This window comes from Candoia aspera, chromosome 1 (genome assembly GCF_035149785.1).
Source record: "Candoia aspera isolate rCanAsp1 chromosome 1, rCanAsp1.hap2, whole genome shotgun sequence".
NCBI classification, from domain to species: Eukaryota; Metazoa; Chordata; class Lepidosauria; order Squamata; family Boidae; genus Candoia; species Candoia aspera.
In genome coordinates this window covers 169,326,632-169,347,712 of record NC_086153.1, presented here as the reverse complement: position 1 = coordinate 169,347,712, position 21,081 = coordinate 169,326,632, and the positions used below count along the sequence as shown (strand labels likewise).

Genomic DNA, 21,081 nt, shown 5'->3' with positions numbered 1-21,081 from the left:
GGTCCCGGAAGAACTATGGACAGAAGTTCGCAACATTGTTCAAGGGGCGGCAACAAAATACATCCCAAAGAAAGAGAAAACCAAGAAGGCAAAATGGCTGTCTGCTGAGACACTAGAAGTAGCCCAAGAAAGAAGGAAAGCAAAAGGCAACAGTGATAGGGGGAGATATGCCCAATTAAATGCAAAATTCCAGAGGTTAGCCAGAAGAGACAAGGAATTATTTTTAAACAAGCAATGCGCGGAAGTGGAAGAAGACAATAGAATAGGAAGGACAAGAGACCTGTTCCAGAAAATTAGAAACATCGGAGGTAAATTCCAGGCCAAAATGGGTATGATCAAAAACAAAGATGGCAAGGACCTAACAGAAGAAGAAGAGATCAAGAAAATGTGGCAAGAATATACAGAAGACCTGTATAGGAAGGATAACAATATCAGGGATAGCTTTGACAGTGTGGCCAGTGAGCTACAGCCAGACATCCTGAAGAGTGAGGTTGAATGGGCCTTAAGAAGCATTGCTAATAACAAGGCAGCAGGAGACGATGGCATCCCAGCTGAACTGTTCAAAATCTTGCAAGATGATGCTCTCAAGGTAATGCATGCTGTATGCCAGCAAATTTGGAAAACACAAGAATGGCCATCAGATTGGAAAAAATCAACTTATATCCCCATACCAAAAAAGGGAAACACTAAAGAATGTTCAAACTATCGAACAGTGGCACTCATTTCACATGCCAGTAAGGTAATGCTCAAGATCCTGCAAGGGAGACTTCAGCAATTCATGGAGCGAGAATTGCCAGAGGTACAAGCTGGGTTTAGAAAAGGCAGAGGAACTAGGGACCAAAGTGCCAATATCCGCTGGATAATGGAAAAAGCCAGGGAGTTTCAGAAAAACATCTATTTCTGTTTTATTGACTATTCTAAAGCCTTTGACTGTGTGGACCATAACAAATTGTGGCAAGTTCTTAGCGGTATGGGGATACCAAGTCATCTTGTATGCCTCTTGAAGAATCTGTATAACGACCAAGTAGCAACAGTAAGAACAGACCACGGAACAACGGACTGGTTTAAGATTGGGAAAGGAGTACGGCAGGGCTGTATACTCTCACCCTAACTATTCAACTTGTACGCAGAACACATCATGCGACATGCTGGGCTTGAGGAATCCAAGGCTGGAGTTAAAATGGCTGGAAGAAACATTAACAATCTCAGATATGCAGATGATACCACTTTGATGGCTGAAAGCGAAGAGGAACTGAGGAGCCTTATGATGAAGGTGAAAGAAGGAAGTGCAAAAGCTGGCTTGCAGCTAAACCTCAAAAAAAAAACAAGATTATGGCCACCAGCTTGATTGATAACTGGCAAATAAAGGGAGAAAATGTAGAAGCAGTGAAAGACTTTGTATTTCTAGGTGCAAAGATTACTGCAGATGCTGACTGCAGTCAGGAAATCAGAAGACGCTTAATCCTTGGGAGAAGAGCAATGACAAATCTCGATAAAATAGTTAAGAGCAGAGACATCACACTGACAACAAAGGTCCGCATAGTTAAAGCAATGGTGTTCCCCGTAGTAACATATGGCTGAGAGAGCTGGACCATAAGGAAGGCTGAGAGAAGCAAGATCGATGCTTTGGAACTGTGGTGTTGGAGGAAAATTCTGAGAGTGCCTTGGACTGCAAGAAGATCAAACCAGTCCATCCTCCAGGAAATTAAGCCAGACTGCTCACTTGAGGGAACGATATTAAAGGCAAAACTGAAATACTTTGGCCACATAATGAGAAGACAGGACACCCTGGAGAAGATGCTGATGCTAGGGAGAGTGGAGGGCAAAAGGAAGATGGGCTGACCAAGGGCAAGGTGGATGGATGATATTCTAGAGGTGACGGACTCGTCCCTGGGGGAGCTGGGGGTGCTGACGACCGACAGGAAGCTCTGGCGTGGGCTGGTCCATGAAGTCACGAAGAGTCGGAAGCGACTGAACGAATAAACAACAACAAAGGTTGCAGCAGTATCTAAACTGAACTAGTTAGAAGGTCCAGGCTCTTATTAACACACTGACTTCACAATTATAAACCTGTATAGTATGTTTATATGAGAACCAGTTTGATGTAGTGGTTAAGGCATCAGGCTAGAAACCAGGAGACCATGAGTTCTAGTCCCGCCTTAGGCAGGAAGCCAGCTGGGGGACCTTGGGCCACTCCCTCTCAGCCCTAGGAAGCAGGCAATGGCAAACCACTTCTGAAAATCTTGCCCAGCAAACTAGAGTCAACACTGACTTGAAGGCACACCAACACACACGAAGTATTTTTAGACATACAACATTTAAAATTCCAGAATATTGTTATGGTGGACTTTCCTTCTGAAAATGTTGATGTAATAGGGGAAAAGGCCCATTTCCCCCTTTTATTCTAGGGGAGGAGGGAGAAAATTGGCTCTAGGGGAGGAGGGAGACCCTGGCTCAAGCCACCTTTCTCTAGATCAGCCTCTCTCGACCTTTTGACCCTGGAAGAACCCTTGAAATATTTTTCAGGCCTTGGGGAACCCCTGCACATTCAGGCTCAAATATAGGCCAGAAGTTACAAAATTATTATATTTGTTTCATGTGTAGGCCTGTATATATGCATTAATAGTGTTCTTAAACTCAAAATAATGAAACTTACCTCTTTAATGTAATGTTGCCGAGATCTGAAATGATCTTTTAAATAAATCATGATCTCCCAGGGAACCCCTAGTGACCTCTCAGGGAACCCTAGTGTTCCATAGAACCTTGGTTGAGAAACCTTGCTCTAGATTCCTGGAACTCCAGCCCCTTTCCAGACCAGGTGTTCACTTAGGTATTCAAGAAGTATCTGGCTGAGGTAGCAGTTTTTTTCTCTTTAGGTACATCTCCACCACCTATCTTGGGATGAGAAGGGAGTTCCCCCTATTTACAGGATAATAGGAAACTCCTTTACTATTATCATAGATTATTGTTTGTTTGTTACATGTGGACAAACTTGATAGTGAGTGGCTAATTCTCAGTGAGCAATTTTGACAACTTTTATAAAGTAGGATTTTAACAAGACACAAATATGAAAATAGCCATGAAAAAACACAAAGACAGTGACTACTTACTCCCTCTGACTGTAACACTAAGTTAAAACCATTCTTCTTCACATTTCAACCTATTCTCCTTTTTCCTTTAATAACACCCACCAACCTGTTTTCCACAGCCAACAAAACAAACTCTTAACTCCCAATTTTATATCAGACTCTTCACTTCTTCCTTCCTCTTGAGAAAAGCAAATCTTAATTCTTTATGGACAATCACTAGAAGATGCAATACTTTTTTTTTGCACCTTTTAGAGATATAAATAAGTCTATGGAATTTAGATGGGGGAGTTTTGATTCCATGCAAACTTACAGTATTAAGGAATACAGAAGGACTGGGCAGTCTGTCAAGGTCTAACCAGACTGAATAGTCTCTGCAGTATTACCTAGATGCTACTTTTTCTCAGAGTAATTTAATATTAATTGACAATTATTAACTGACAAATATTATTGTCAATTGACAATAAGCTAGAGTTTCTCTTCATGTTGTTCTCCATTCAGCATACTTAAAAAAATTAAAGCAAATGACTCAGTGTATTGCTACTGGAACATCAGGCTGACTTTAGTTTAGGGGATAAAGTAGCCATTAAAAGTAGTAGACAAGCATGTGCACTGAATTTTTGAAATTGTGTAGAAAATTCCACTGTTGGAGGAGTTGAAATGATGTTGCTGTCAAATCCTTTTCTGCATTTATTTCTGTCTTAAGGAAGTAACTAAATGTAGACATCCAGGAAAAGTATCTTATGAATGGAAGATTACCTCCATCCACCAGACAGTACTATACAATATAGCTTCTACTGACCATGTATGCAGTACTTAAAATTGATCTCATGAATGGCTAACGTACATTTTCTTTTCCTTCTGGTTTCTGCTTTATGTTATTTAAGGTACCCAGCTTGCTGGCATTTAAGTATTCAAAGAGTTTCTATTTATTTTCTGTCAAAGCAGTGGTTTGAGTGGTTTTCCACCTAGAAAATGCTAAGTCAAATTTTAATAATATCCTCCATTAAAAACTGTGTAATAAGGTATTTTTCAGTATGACTTAAAATATCTTTCTCTCCTTTCAATACTGTATCCCGCTGAAAACATTTCTAAAGAACAGAAAAGGCTTCCTCACTCTGCTGGATCTCTTTTAACTGACTTAAACGGCACTGCAATTTCATGTAAGAGATACTTGACAAAGTTTATTTCTCCAGGAAAAAACTGATAAATTTGTTAACTATAAAGCTCCCTTAGAAAAGTGTTTACATAACAATAAAAGACCAATATAAAGAACAGTTTTCCATCAGTGTCACATCTGTAAAGGTACTTATTCCACTTCATTTACTCATGTATCAAAAAATAGATCACAATTTTTTTTAAAAAAAATTTGTCCCACCTTTATTATTTTTACAAATAACTCAAGGCGGTGAACATACCTAATACTCCTTCCTCCTCCTAGGTCACAAATATGTTACATGTTTGCACTCCAAGCCCTCATGGGTAGCCTGAGAATTTATCAGCTGCTTGGAATGTTTATTTCAATTTCACTGTACTAAAATGGACATTTTCTGATTAAATACTAAAGTGCCATATTAAGCAACCACATTCCCAAAGTTAGTATTAATTCACAGGTTATTTCTAACTTTCCCCTAAATGGTTTTATGAAAACTATTTTAATCTATACTTACTCTAACACATTATTTGTACCAAATACATTATCTATCCTTAGACGAAGTATACAGAATGAAGAACAGCAACGAGTCCTAACTTGAATTGACCTCTAACACAAATAAGCAATTAATCAGAGGCTTAAATGAGGGGGAAAGTACCCTGGGGAATCAGAAAACGTTCAATTTTAATATTAACTTTCTTGGTACACAGTTCAGATGAGGAGGAAGATAAACAGCATTTGAGCATTTTACCAGTATTTGAGCATCTAGTCTCAAGTATTCAACAATGAATTGTAAAAACTAGTAATCTTCTAAACAAAAAGAAACAAACACCAGGAAATAGAAGCTTTATAACTCCATATAAAGATTCAAAAAGTAATCTTATTAAGTTTCATTTTTAGCTTTTTCATCTGTTCATCTGAGTTTTAAAGTTTCCCTCTCTGAAATCCTTCCACTTCTGTTAAATGTAGCTTGTTTAGCTTGTGGAAGTAGCCAAAATAATAATAAGAAATTAACTGAGCTTCTAGAGATTGTCTTTATTTCTTTCTCTTCATACCTTCTGAAGAAGATGGAGAATTGTCACAAAATTTTCAGTTCTCAAGTTTATGAGAAATATTTCCCTTTAGTCTCCCATTCTTACCTTCAAGATCCTCAGTAGAAAGTACATTAGGCTTCCCAGAATATATGCTGGAAATGTATCCTTCCATTTCCCAGAGTGTATGCTGGGAAGAGAGGGAAGCAATCATTTAGCGATCACTCCACCCCATCTAGGAGCTGCAAATCCTGATGCAGCAAGCAATAATTAGGCTAAAGAAAATGCAGAAACATGCACAACCTGATTTTCCTCCTTCTAGAGACACAAATTACAAATATAATTGCAACATGTCAGGATTTCTACCAGCCCAACAGGAAGGAAAAAAAAATACTGCCGTCAATGCCCCTAGTTAAATTTCATAAGGGAGTCAGGCAATTTTTTAGAAATAAGACACCAACTCTCAGCACTAATACAGAATTTGCTTATAGAGTCTCATTTGTACACAGGAAGTCTAATGTCTATAGTTTAAGATGCCACACACTGGCAGGTATTACTGCAGATCCCATTCCATCTGTGAGGTGCATCTATGATGATATTTGTCCAAACTCTACTCACTATTCATTGGGCACATGAAAATAATGTTCTGTCATTTCTCCACCCAAGCACAGGGTGGAGAAACACATTTCTCCATCCAAGCACTTAATGCATCCTTTACCCTGACTGCTTCTTCCGTATTTTTGTTTTGTTCTTTTCATAAACATTAAGGCTATGCTATGCTTCAGATTCAATTCCAAATACAGTAGGTGCTTCAGAGCATACAGGGGTACAGACACAGGATTTGTCTCCAGCTCTTTAAAGCACTGCATCTTTTCCCAGGATTGCGTGACACCTGCATATTCCAAAGCACATTCAGGTTTGAATCGAAAGCTCTTCAAAGCCCTAATATATACATAGCTCCCACCTTAAAAAGAATCAATCATTCACAGGCTGGTGACATAGTAGTACATTCTCAGAGACATAAAGGAAAATGATTTCCTAGATTCTAAACATTTCGAGTATAGACAACAAAGCCTATTTATGAGCTAATGTTCATAAGCCAGCAGTAGTCAATATGTACATAGGTCTGCAATGGAAAAAGAGAATAAAGAAAACAGATGAAAACATTGAAGAAATGCAATAGTGTAAGGATGGGTATTTGATCATGTTTATCATTCATTTATATCAGTTAAACATTCAGGTAATAATTTCCCAATAATTCATTACCCTCTTTAATTCAACAGCCATTTTTAATTCTCCAGTACAGTCTCTCCTCATTTAGTGACTGCAACCTGTTCCAGCAAAATGGTCACTAAGCAAAATGGTTGTTAAGCAAACCAACATGACAGAGGTTGAGAGAAAGACAGAGATGCTGCAAAGATTGTTGGTTGCTCCCATCTCATTTAGATAAAGTTCTCTTCTGTAGCAATGCCAGCATTACTCTCACTCCAGCATGCGTTGTTGTCAGGCATGTGAAATTTGGTTGTAAGTGCGCACATTGGTCAGAAAAAAAAAAAATTTTTTACTACCGTTTTTTACCATCGTATTTGCAAATGGTCACTAACTGAGGTACTTGCTAAACAAGAACTGGCTGTAGATTTTTAGTTGGTCTTGCTCAGTAAGTAACCCCTGGTTAAAGGAGTTACATAAAATTAATTCATGTCTGGCCAGAAATAAAATCTACTGGAAAGCGAGCTGCCTGCCTGCCTGCCTCCCTTCGAAAATTGTTTTTATTTAGCACAGATAAGATGGAATCAAACTGATCAGATTATCTATAAAGAGTTCTGCTGGGTTTGACAAGTTTAGCCTAGGAAAAGGGAGATGAATTACAGTAGTGTGACCTATATGCTTAATGTGATTTATGGATTATTTCAAACATTTATTTTTCAATTGCATGGTTAACTCAATCAGTATACAAAATAATGAGACAAGTATCTCTAATCATGCGCAGTGTATTTTTCTCTAGTTTGTATAATTGTAACTCATTTCAACATAAGAAATACCATTATACCAATTATGAATCAGCCATAGGGAAAGCTATGTGTATATGGTAAAAGATGCACATTTTAAGTTTACATTATATTTTTGTTTACTTGAAATAAAATGAAAATGAAATATATTACTGGCTTTTTTACTGCGAAGCACAGACTGGTAGCTGGAGAGGGAAGGGATTTGTTTATTTAAAAGTACCGTATGTCTAGTTTGCTTACTTAAATAATTCTTAACAGAAGAAAAAATTACAATAAAATAAGTAATTAAAAAGGCGTTACAGTATATATTGATCAAACAAGCAATCAAAAATCAAGGGAAGGCTTGATCAAATAAATGTTTTTAAACACACATTGGAAAAACAGCACAGAAACTGTTCTATATAGAGTTTAAGGTGGACAACTACCAGCCTATAGCCAATGCATCCTTTTGCTCTATTTCTGCATGCTCCAGAGCCTTCTCATGATTTTCAGTGGCATAATGGTGGGGGGAGGGGAAGAGAGGTACGACAAAATAAGACACTTGGGCTTAAGGAAACCTATTTTGAGCAAAATCCTTCCCCAGATCCCAAAAAGAGCCAAATACTTTGGCCATTCCTTTTTCAGAAACATCGTCATACCAATGCCATAGCCCTTACAACTCTCTAAAGACAATAGGAAGGGTAGTCCCCTATCCCAAAAACTCGTCCACCCCCAAAGCAAAGGAATGCAAAGGAAAGAGCACTGCAGCTACAAAAATTGAAAAGCCACTCATTTCTGAGTCATCATATGATAAGTTTGCAAAGTTGATACTACCAATAGCATCTCTCTTTATGATTGGCTTACTGAGAGGGAAGCGATGTTTACAAGAAGTGTGCAAAACATTTCAAATCTGACCCACCTACTACATATGTTATTTCCATTTGAGGCAAGCATCACCAAGTAAAGTACAGAAAAAGAGTAAAACATGGTGGGCAAAAATAGTTATCAACAAGAGATATGTAAAAGGAAATTAAATCTAAACCTCCAAGCTTAAAGGAGGCATTTATAATTTAATTTTAATTTAATATTTCAATTTTCAGGCCATTTGACTCCACAGTGACTCTGGGTAGCCTACAACTAAAAAGACTTAAAAAACCCAACATATATAAAAGAAAAGGGAGTACAACCAAGCAGAACAACAGAGGGCCTAGGATGGAATCCTGTGGTACACTATACAGTATGTCACCTCCTTCCAGCATGACAGGGAGCATTAATATACCTTTATGGAGGATGAACGTGTGAGGTTTGAGTCTGACCTTGACTCTGAAAACGAAACTTATCTTGAGCCAGAAGGGGAAAACAAAACCTATCAGGAAAGAGCTGGGGAAATAGAAGGAAGTAATGACTCAGCAGAGCGGGAGAATTCGGAGACGCTGATTGGGCAGAATCTGGAGGGAGGTTCGAATCCTCCAATTAGTGCGTGAAAGAGGAGAGCGGAGAAGCAATTGTCTACAGAGGAGAAACGGCATGAAAAGGATCACATAAAAAGGCACCAGCACCAGGAGCAAACTGCTGGAGACAACTGTTCTACTGCGCTTACAGCTTCGACAGGAGAATCCTCACCAGGAAACAGAGCCTTGCCTGTAGCCGACACAGAATCAGTGACAGCTCCCTCTACCGATGCAGACCTACCTCCTTCACACCCGGATCCAGCTGAGTCCAGCCTTGCATCCAGTTCCACATCTCATCTTGCCACTCCAGTCGAGTCCAGCCTTGCCTCTGGTACTGAGCCTCATCTTTCCATTCCAGCCGAGCCCAGTCTTGCCTCCAGTTCCAAACCTCGTTTCGTTGTTCCAGCCGAGCCCAGTCTTGCCTCCAGTTCCAAACCTCGTTTCGTTGTTCCAGCCGAGCCCAGTCTTGCCTCCAGTTCCAAACCTCGTTTCGTTGTTCCAGCCGAGCCCAGTCTTGCCTCCAGTTCCAAACCTCGTTTCGTTGTTCCAGCCGAGCCCAGTCTTGCCTCCAGTTCCAAACCTCGTTTCGTTGTTCCAGCCGAGCCCAGTCTTGCCTCCAGTTCCAAACCTCGTTTCGTTGTTCCAGCCGAGCCCAGTCTTGCCTCCAGTTCCAAACCTCACCTTGCCGCTCCAGCCACGCCCAGCCTTGCCTTTAGTTCTAAGCCTTGCCTTGCAGATCCAGCCAAGTCCAGCCTTGCTTCCAGTTCTAAGCCTTGTCTTGCCAATCCAGCTGAGTTCAGCCTTGTCTCCAGATCCAAGCCTTGTCTTGTCGCTCCAGCAGAGTCTTACCTAGTCTCCATGGTCAAGCCTAGCCTTGCCTCCATGCCGCGTCCTGCAATCAAACCTCAAGCTACCTCCTTGCTATGCACTCTAGCCACGCCTGGTCTTCTGATTCATTGAGACAGTTAGCCAAGTTCTGTCTTGCTGTGTTGCCACAATCTCCTGCTACTCTTGATCTGGCAGCCTTGCCCTGTGTTCCTCCATTGCCTGGGTGAACTTGGTTGAATCATATTGCCTATTAATAAGAACTCTTTTCTGTTGGAAATAGTTGGTTGTAAATAAAGATTTCCCTTTTATAATCCTGCCTGGTGGTCTCATAGTCTGAACAGGACAGAATGTTCACTCACCTCTGTTTATTTATCCAATTTATATGGCCGCTCATCTCATCAAGTGACTCTGGGCAGCAAACAGTCTATATGCTAATAGTAACATAATCCAGCCCGTCTTCTCAGAAAATCCAATGGTAGTTAAGATTTATGAATGTAGACCTATACTAGCTATCTTGTGCTTCACCTCAGATATTCAGTAGGAGGGTTTATCATTGAAAATCAATGGAATAAAATCATTCTGTTGATATTTCAGTTTGAGGTAAAACAGAACTTTCACCAACCAAGCCATTTCCCTTGTTACCAGTCCCAGTTCTGCTCTTAATGAAGCACTAGGGTACCCGTAAGGGGTCAAAAATAGTGTGCAAGAACTGAGTTGGATTCGTTCCAAGGGGACGAGGGGAATCTTCCCAAGGGGAATCTTATAATCTTTGGGGTTATAAAATTGTGCCCCATATAATAGCTGGGGAATTATTTTCTCTTTAAAAACTTTAATAGCCACCAGGATGTAACCACTACCCACACTGAAAAAAATACTAATGGAGCACTGTCATGCTCTTCCTGGCTTTGTGTTACATGGGATCTCTAAGAGCCATTATGGATCCAGGAACAGGTACAGCTGGCATACCAGATGAAGCTGTGCAAAGGCCATCTTGACCAATACCACCTGCTCTTTAAAAGCAGGACTATGAGTACAAGACAACTTCAAGCTTGCACGCCAGTCTGAAATGAGGAAGTGCTACCCCATCCATGACTAAAGATAGAAAGCCTCAGGACAAAGGGGCCCAAATATTCATAGCCACTTGATTTTGACAGGATTGAGACTGAGTCTGTTCCTTCTCATCCAGACCTGCACAGTATCCAGACAGTTGGACAGGACGTCAATAGCAGCACCTGGGTGGGCCCAGGGTTGAGATGTACAATTGCCAAGGAAAGTTGGTTGGTGGGGACTAGAAGGCATGCCTTCTCTGCCATAGTGCCTGCCCTCTGGAATATTCTCCCTTCAGAGATCAGGATGTACCCAATCCTGTTGGCCTTTTGTAAGACTGTGAAGACCTGGTTATATGCCCGGGCCTGGGGCACCCGAGTCTGTTAAGAGCCGTTTCTTGGCTATACTAACATCTATGCATTGTCTACTTGGTGATCATATATATTTATTTTGTACTTTTAATTGTTTTTAATTATTTTAACCGTTTTACGGTTTTTATGATTGTAAGCCACCCAGAATCACTTGTTGAGATGGGCAGCTATAGAAAACAAACAAACAAATTGGGCATCATCCTCACACTGATGTTAATGACCTCAAACTGAGGGATGACCTCATCCAGTGAGTTCATGCAGATTGTAAACAAGAATACTGTGGTACCCCAGAATTGAGCAGCTGTGGGCTTGACCTCTCTCCACTGTCAAGACCAACTGGAACCAACCACAGAGAAAGGAGGTATACTGACTTCCAATCCCTGCAGCCAGTCCAGAACAATATGATGAATGACTCTATCAAAAGCCTCTGAAAGATCAAGAAGTGCTATGATGGACAGACCACACTCATCCCAGCTCTGCCAAAAGTAACTGACAAGTGCAACCAATGGTGTCTTAATACTGTACTCAGGCCTGAAATCAGACTGAAATGAGTCCAAATAATCTGTTTCCTCCAAGATTCTCTGGAGTTGTTGCCTGACCATGTTCTCAACAACCTTCCCTAAAAGGAGAAGGTTGGGGACTGGATGGAAATTGTCCAAGATTACTGGATCCAGGGATGGCTTCTTGAGGAGGGGGTGCACCTGTCAGCACCTGATCATTCGAGCATTCACACAATCACAGTCAGTTCCTTTAACTGCTTTAATGAAGCGTAATGAACAGTACAGAAGGCAAGCTGCGAATAAAGAGTTCCCGCTCAAACCTAACTTTAAAACTACATTCACTTAGTTAGTCCCCTTTCCCATGAAACCATGTCACCCCCCCTCCCATCCAGGTGGTGTTCCTGGTATATCTCAACCCCGTGTCCTTGATGTCCGCCATAGCCATAATAAACCACTTCACACTCCAACTTCACACCCCCTCCCATCTGGCAACACGGAGTCTATTCCTTGGACAAGGAAATGATGGCAGATGCTCCAATAAGGGGTTTTGTAAAACCTTTGATCGGAGGGATCTGACAGCACCACTGACCCTTTAAGACCAAAGGAACCATCCCCCCCCCCCAAGAATAAATTTATGGTCATACCTCTCTACAAAGTATAGTCTCAAAATTCCATCTACTACAGTAACAGTGCAGAAAAAAAATCTATTTATGTGGAGCAGAATTTAAAATAGCAGTTCCTTTGATTTTAAGCTCAAGTGAGCCTTTTAGACATCTTAAATTTCACACCTTAAAACTGATTTTTTTTTAAAAAAATGTTATTCACTAAAATAGCAGGCCTGGTGTTCTTTATAAGAGAAATAGGAGGAGGAAGGAGTAATAGGTTTGTTCCCTGCCTTGAGTTATTTATAAAAATAATAATAAGGGCAGGATAGAAAATATATAAAAATAAAATAAAAATAAATAAAAGCATGCTCAATGCCCTTACTAGTATATTTTATGTCTTTAATAATTAGGGAAGACTCACTTATTTAACTCATTCATGACTGACAACTCTGCACTATCTATGTCATTCTATAAAGAATCTTCAAAGCAGCAAGGGACATGAGAAAAAAGGTCTAGTGTAGCCTGACAGTCAAAATCAAGATGTTCCAACTTTCACTTTAAAGAAAAATGAGTAACTCAGCCAATCAGATTGCCAAACAAAGAAACGAGAGCTTGTGTGTGGAAAAGGATTATAGCATCCAAACAGGATAGGAACTTCAAAGGACTGACATATTTAAATAGGGCATTTTTTCTTTTAACTTTGGAAATTAAATGTTATTAATGAAAGACTGTGGTGAATCCTAGGAAATATTTCATTAATGTATTTAAAAAAAATTGTTGAATTCAAAAATTCAACAAAATTATCTTTGCAAAGACAATTCAAGGAACTACTCTTTATCTGGCTAATATAAAGATAATTCCAACAAACTGCACTAATGAAGTTTTTCTGGAAAACAACACAGCATATTCAACTAGAGTTTTTCCATTTCACTGGATAATTCAATTGATCCAAATACTGAATGCAGTCTTTAACAAACATATTCGCCAACATATTTTTGAAATTAATATAAAGTTTAACCACAAAGTCTTAAATTAACACTATAGTTGATACTTTTCTTTATCAACTTCTTTTTTCTACTGATAATCCTAACTATTATAGTGACATGGAAATCTGGTAATGTGAATGTGATGAAAAACAACTAAAAGTTCAGTGCTCTTCAAGTACATTCTCTTTAACATCCTGTTGCAACTAACCACTGTTCTCTCAAAAATACATTGAGAAATTAGATAGCAGATGTTATTTCAGCTGAGCTATTTTAAGGTTCTTGTTACCACATCCAATTTAGCACAGATTATATATGACAGGCAGCCTGTTGCTCTACTTCAGGCAGACACAAGTGCTTCAGGGGTGGGTGGGTAGGTGAGGTAGCCTGGCAAAAAAGAACAGAGTATGAACAATTCAGATTCAATTCCAAATGTTCTTACATATCACATAAGAACATGAATATAACATGTTATATTCAACTCTTTATAGCTGCTGCATTTTTTCTGAGATACTACAGCTGCCTTTCTCCCCATGTTTTGAAACACCTTTTCAAAACTGAATCCAAAGCATTACATAGCCCTCTCAAATATATGGTTTATATTCTAGGACTAAGTGTTATCATTTGAAGAGTGCACAATCATAGCATTTTAGATTATTTTATTTTAGTGAAATACCAGAGCCATAAAGGGCAAAAAAATAATCCACAATAATAGTCCACGTTATCTATTTTTAATATAATTACTCTGATACAGCCTGAGATCCCTTCCCCTAAATGGTCACATGTTTTGAACAGGAAAATTTGTAAAAAGCAAAGATGAGCAATGCATGAACTATAGCTAGCTAACTGCCGTGAGTCCTGATCACTATGACTATTAGTGAAGGAAACTGCAGTCCAACACCTCAGTGGCCATCACTGCAGCTAACACCTCTCAACCTATTGTCTGCCACACCAAAAGTTACTCAACCTTCCATCAGTAGAATAGTTTCAGGAGTCGTATTGGAAAAGGGGAGTGGGCAACATTGTTCTCTAAATGAAACATCTATTTCATGTAGAGATTAGAAGTAAAGCCAGTATTTAAGTTTGCTCTTTGACTGAAGGGAGATGAGGAGGGATATCCTACTGACAGCTAAAGTCTGAAATTATCTATACAACTACATTGAGAGACTACTGCAGTTGAGCTCCACTGAAAGGGATGAGGTTAAAGCTGTGCATGAGGTAGTTACAACTTGATATTCTAAGCCAAGAAACTGTCTCTCCCATCAAGTGTTTTCTCTGGCTTTTGTAAACATCTGATTCATATTGGTTGTGTAACATGCAGGATGGGGGATGGGAAGGAGATTTTTTTTAATGGTGATCTGCACCAAAGAAGAAAGTATATGGCTTCAACAATGTGTTTAAAAAACTGCAAAACCAGGACAAAAACAGAAGGTGGACAGTACCAAAAAGAGTTTTTCTGAAGTCAATCTTTACAGTTTGGAGCAGCGATCCATACATCTTTTGAACTGAAGTTCTTCTATGGTTGAACAGCTGGCTAATGTAGGGCAAACACTAGATGTGCAATGAAACTCAATATAAATCTCATGTGAACAGTGAAATTACTGCTATTTATATATATAAGATCTGCAACTTTGAAGAACTGTAGAATAAAAAAAATATTCATATACATAGAGTTGCAGAAAATTAGGAATCTGAAAACCTTACTGTACTGCTGTTCAAGAAGGAATTTATGGCAAAATTAAGCTGAAACCACTCTTTTTTAGCATAAAAATATTCAGCAATACCATACTAGAAGCATTCTCTGTATTAGCTCTCTCCATTGAAACAGCTTGCCGCCTAAAGCACATATGACCCCCTTCTCACCCTCACAGTCTTCCTAAAGCAGAAACACAGCTCTCCTGGAGGGCCTTCGGGGTTAACTGTCCCCAGTAGCACCATTTTCCTAATTTTCGCATTTTACTTCCAGTATTATTTTTTTTAGATTTTTTTTTATCCCACCTTTATTATTTTTATAAATAAGGCAGGGAACACACCTAATACTCCTTCCTCCTCCTATTTTCCCTACAACAAAAACCCTGTGAGGTGAGTTGGGCTGAGAGAGAGTGATTGGCCCAAAACCACCCAGCTGGCTTTGTGTCTAAGGTAGAACTAGAACTCAGGTATCCCCACTCCTAGTCCAGTGCCTTATCCAAACTGGTTCTCATAGTAAACAGTAAGATTATTTAATTAAGAAACTGAAAGAAGCTAAAACTGTAATGATGCAAAAATACAATCAAATATTTGAGTTTTTTTCATTATGAAATAACTGCCAGTACTATAAATTTATATGAGGGAAGTAATTGTTACCATTATATCTAATTCTCTATCTATAAAAGTCATCCATGCATGAATTCAATTATATCTACCTTACAAAGTAACAAAAAATGGGAAACATAAGTCACTTCCTGTTCTCCTCTGCCCAAATAAAGATGTGAGCGTTATACATTGGAACTTGATGCAGGAGACTCTAAGCAATGTGAGCTGTTGGCACAGTTTCCTTTCATTGGTTCATAGCCATTTCCCTTTTTTAAAAAATTATCATATCCTGTAGATGTCAAAAACCAGAAGCAACTAAACCATCTGAAATTTCATGACTAAACAAGTCATGAATTTGTAACAGACTTAAATAAAATAATTTTAACAAAGCTCAACTTTTAGTTAGAATATTTATATGCATGACGACATCAAAGAAAAAGCCTATCTGGAATTATTAAGCATTTAGCATTTTTTTTTATTTTGGACTTGGACCAATACTAGTATGTTCTGCCAAAGTCAACAGGACTTTCTAAACAAAGTCATTCCAATGGTTCTTGGAATTTAAACTTCTGATGTCTGCAATACTCTATAAAGCTGTTGCTACAAAAAATGGCCATTTATTAGTAATTTTATTAAAGACTACAATTGCAAAGATAAAAAACTAATGCAAACTAAGAAAAAAATAGAAAAACAGAAAAGAAAAAATAAGTTTATATTAAAGAAAAAGAAAAGAAATATATAAAGAAATGACTTCCTCCTTCATCAAAATAAGTATAAACCATTTTAGTAATTTATCACCTTCTCTTAAAATACAACAAATGATCTCTTCTTCCCATGTCCCATCTCTTATCTATAAACAAATCCTTAAAGCCTCGATGTTTCAGTCCTGAATAGCAAAAGTCCACTAAGGGTTACCAGAAATAACGACACTGTTAGCTTAAAAAATGGCCATTTGTACATATAGAATAAACATGATTACAACTTAACACATTCCCAACAGCAATATACAACTCATGCATGAGTTTCAGTATTATCAAAAGAGACTGAGAGCTACTGCTGTCTCATCACTTCATGGTCTCTAAGACAACTATGGAGCTGCCTCAATATGCAACCTTTGAAGGTACTGATTTAGTCTTTGTGATGCAATATTAGATAGGTAGTCTGGAAATAGAAGGGCTCCTTATCACCTCCTTAACAATCTCAGTATTTCAAAAAATCATAATACATTCAGAGCAGTGATAACTAGGATTCCATGGCAGAAGTAATGGGAAAAGTTCCTGAAGGTAGACAGGGATTGCTCAAAAAAGGAATACTAAAAACATGGTTGCAAGCAATTCCTGTGAGAAATAAAAAGAAAGGTGTGGTTAAACAATAAGTTTAGTGAAGATCTGAAAAAGGATACAAGCAGGAAATACTAAAAATTAACAAATCACCAATAATAAGTATGTACAGTTGGCCTAGAACTGCAGAGATGTTTAAGAAAACTAAACCTCAGAACAGGGCTAAGAAAAAAAAAAGGACTCCTTTAGATATTTTGAAAATAAAAGGATGAGGAATCAATCACTATACCATCTAGTCAATAAAGATACCAAAATAATAATATTAATAATGTCAATAATGAAGAAAAAATAGTGCTGCTTAAGTCCTACTTTGGCTCAGTTTTACCCAACAAAACAATATATGATTTACCAGGCAATTATGAAGAGAAGGAAAGGTTAAAAAGTTAAAAACAAGATGAACTTCCAGTGCCAAATAAGTTCACTCTAGGTACTGAAGGAACATGATGATGGTATGGCCAAACCTTTATGTCCCTATGGAGTCTATAAATCTATTAAATAAATAAGCCTTTGAGAAATGTGAGATATCAAGGATGCATTTACTGTATTTCAATTCCTGCACCAAGCAGAGAGTTGGATCTGCTAATTCCATGTGACCACTTCTAACTCTATTCTTTTAGCTATGTTAGAAAGAATAATAAAACTGCATGTTGATTGTAGCATATGAAAAAATGCTTTCTCGTCTCCTTCTCAAAAAGATGAATAACAAATATAGACTGTATATGATATTTATAGTATTTGATTCAGAATATATAAATTATATATGTATGTATACAAATGTATACAACAAATCACCAAACAAAGGTTTTTATGGTATTGTTACTGTTACCATTTGCTGTTAGATGAACTAGTTCAACTTCACCCTAATGTGTCTTAATCTCTGATACACTACTAGACAAATGTAAGACTATTAACAGAAAAATAGTATGCATATTAAAGTTATGAAATTTAAAAAGTAACAGGTTTATCACGGTATATGTACTACCATCCACAGCATTACCGTGTACTGTATGTTGATACAGTAAATGCAATATAAATCACTAATGGAAAAAAACATATGGAACTGCAAAAAGTACATGCAACAATGGAAGAAACCAGAGGTAACACGGACAAATGGGTAGAAAAACACACATACGCATAAAAATTCATTCATTCACTCGCACCAGTTGGTCGCGTTAACACTACGTCCCGTTAACTTCAAGAGGAGCGTTAAACCCTAACTCTCGGCTGTTCAAAGGAACGAGAGGCGGAAGCCCCGTCCTTCCCCCCCACCGCGCCGCCCGGAAGTCCAGAGGAAGAGGCGAGACGGCGGAGCAGAAACCTACGAGGGGAAGGGGCGTGACGGGAGACGCCGCGGCCGGACCCCCGGGAGGGGGAGGGCACCGCCCAGTCCCACCCGCCACGGTCGCCCTCGGCGGAGGGGAGGCCCTCCGGCGGACCAGGGAGCGGCGGCCGCGGTTCAGGGGAAGCTCCCAAGACGGAAAGAAGAAGGGAAAGGACGAAGCCACCCGGCCCCGGCACTGCCGTACCTCGCGAGCGATCTGGTTGAGGGCATCGTCCTCGGCCGAGGGCCTCTCCCGGTTGGGGACCCTCTTGCGCCCCGCGGCTCCCTGCGGCGCTGCCCCCGCACTCTCCATCCCACCGCCGCTGGCCGAGTCCTCGGGCGTGAGGGATCAGACACGCTGCGCACGCGCGCAAGGGATACTGACGGTGGGGGGCGTGGCCCGGCCGATGAACCTCCGCAAAAGGCGGTGCAAACCCGAGCGAAAGGTTCGCCTTCCAGGAAGGGAGAGAAGTACGTGAACATTGGCTAGGGTGTCATCCTTCTTTTTTTTTTTATGAACCATTTCTAAATTAAGACCAACGTGCATCCTGAGTGTTTCGGACCCCGTAATACGGACTCCGATAGTGCTTGTCCCTAAGAGGAATTCCGACAAGGCACAGAAAAGAGACATTTCTTGCCTGCCATCTAGCCATCGGCTTTTTGCAGCCCAAAAAATGTTTCCTTATATGTTTTCACGGGTTTGACCTGAAATAGACTACTTGAGGCTCTAAATTTATACAAGTATAACCCTTGTCAATGTTGCAGTCCTTTATTTAAAACCCTTTATTGAAATGTAGAGTGAGCAACGAAGTGTAAGAATTCAACAATACATTTTTTTTATTTAACTGGTTTTAAATTAGTTGCTGTACATTTGTGAGAACATGCAATTCTTAAAACTGTTGGGAAATACAATTTCAACACTGGAAAGAGTTGAGAGAGTTAAAAAAGAGGGGTATAGAGGGATAGACTTGCAAATACTAGAATCCTGGATTTATTTATTTTTTATCATATGGCATAGCAGTTTGGTGTTCATGCTGCTTTTTCTTGCTGGGAAATCCTTGTGAGGTCCAGCAGCCAGATGTGTAGACTATTTATCCATGACAAGTCACGTTGCGCCACGAGGAGGTTAGTCTACATTGCACCAAGTTGGGCTGAGAGAAGGTGACTTGCCCAAGGTCACCCAGCCGGCATTCATGCCTAAGGCAGGACTAGAACTCACAGTCTCCTGATTTTCTAGCTCATTGCCTTAACCACTAGACCAAACTGGCTCTCAGAATCCTGGATGATAATACCTTTTAAAGCATTCCCATGTAGTGTAGAAAGTATTAGATCAGGGCTAGGCCATGTCCACCTCTGCCATGGAAACTCACTTGGTAACTTAGGGCCATGAAGGGAGAGTTCCTGAAGAAAGATACCCAAAGTTGTTGAAAAGATAGGCACTTTTTAAAATATGAATTATAAATAAATCTGAGATATGAATCTAGTAAGTAATAATATTAAAAATTACTTGTTCTGTAGATTCTGTGACATTTTTCCATTTCAGTTGTTATATCATCACCATGGTTAGTATTATGCAAACAATTCCAGAGTTTTACTTTCAGATAGATTCTCTTGGACATGAGATACTTGACCAATGTAAGGTTTTGCTTATTAACCTGTAGATTCCTGTTTTATTGTCCCTGTAAAGATAAAATACTTGAAGCTTTTCCTATGTGTATATGGGCATGTATAATAGGCCTGTGTAGCAATTCAGATTCTGTTCCAAAAAGGTTCTTTAGAGTATGTCTGAGTGTGAGCATAGTACCTATGTGCAACTCCTTAAAGTACATCTCTTTTCCCAGGCCAGCGCAGCTGCTCCTTGCAGCTGCTATGTGATCCTCAATGAAGACACAGTTGCTATAAGGAATTGCAGACTGATCATATGTTCACACCTTTTCATGATTTGAAGTACTTTTTGGGAACTGAATTCAAAGCATTGTGTAGCTTTAGTATGTATATATGTGTGGCAAACAAAATGTATATGTATACAATATGTGTGTTGTACTAAGGTTCCCAGAGCCAAATTTTGCTCTTAGCTCCTGTGCCACTATTATTTTAAATCAGTTGACTGAGCATTTTGCTTTAAGGGCACTAAACAATTTCTTTACTTATGAATCTTTTTTTTTCCAGCCAAGGCCACTCTAAGCAACATACAAAAGCAACAGCTGCAGCTAATGCAATAATAATATATACAATAAAAGAAAATATAATTATTATTAAAATCCTGCCCAGTTCTTGCACATCCTCGCAAACTTTTGTTTTTTTATTTTTGCCTCTTATTGTAGTTTTTAAAAATGTTTTTATGTGTGAGCCGCCCAGAGTCAGATAATAAATAATAATAATAATAATTCTGGCACCAGGAGCTCTACAATACTCATGCCTCAAAGGCCTTCTGGAGCAGCTACATTTTTACAAGCTTCCAGAAAGCCAGGAGAGTGGGAGCTACCCTTGCCCCCTGGCCAAGCTATTCCAGACAATGGAGCCCGCATAGAGAATGTCCACTTTGGGTCCTCCCCCTGCCGCACCTATCAATAAGTGGGGACCTTCAGCTGTCATTTCTCTGCATCCTTCGATTGAGTGGGCAGAATCTATACAGGATAGGTGGTCTCAGGGCACCCAGGTGCTGAGTTCTACCATGTTAGTCACCTGACAGTATTTAAATCAATAAGCCAAGAAAGAATCCCTGTTCACCAGGCCCTATGAAACTTCGGAGAATTTCCTTCTCATTTTTGAGCCATTTACCTAACCCCGAAAAATTCCTGCTCTTTGCTTTTGACAAATTATATTACAGGTAGTCCTTGCTTAACAACCACAATTGGGTCTGGAATTTCAGTTGCTAAGAGAAGCTGTCATTAAGCGAATCTGACCCAATTTTACAACGTTTTTGGCGGCAATCATTAAGCAAATCACCACGGGCATTAAGCGAACCACATAGCTGTTAAGCAAATCACGCAGTTCCCCATTGATTTTACTTGCCAGAAGTGGCCAGGAAGGTAAAAAATGGCGACTATGTGACCACAGGACTCTGCAATGTTCATAAATG

The 21,081-nt window shown here is 39.3% G+C and overlaps 1 protein-coding gene across 19 annotated transcripts in view; it reads right to left on the bottom strand.

Annotated features, from left to right (window-relative positions):
• LRRFIP1 (LRR binding FLII interacting protein 1) overlaps nucleotides 1-18,369 on the bottom strand; it is a 98,259-nt gene extending 79,890 nt beyond the window's left edge. For 10 of the 19 annotated variants that reach the window (XM_063317867.1, XM_063317869.1, XM_063317870.1 and 7 more), the window contains exon 1: nucleotides 18,205-18,363. In XM_063317867.1, the coding sequence (XP_063173937.1) occupies nucleotides 18,205-18,312 (108 nt within the window). In that variant the 5' untranslated portion in view covers nucleotides 18,313-18,363. Of the gene's footprint in view, nucleotides 1-18,204 lie in introns of all 19 variants that reach the window. The other 9 variants (XM_063317860.1, XM_063317865.1, XM_063317866.1 and 6 more) reach the window with 4 other exon arrangements.
• Nucleotides 18,370-21,081: the final 2,712 nt, after the last annotated feature.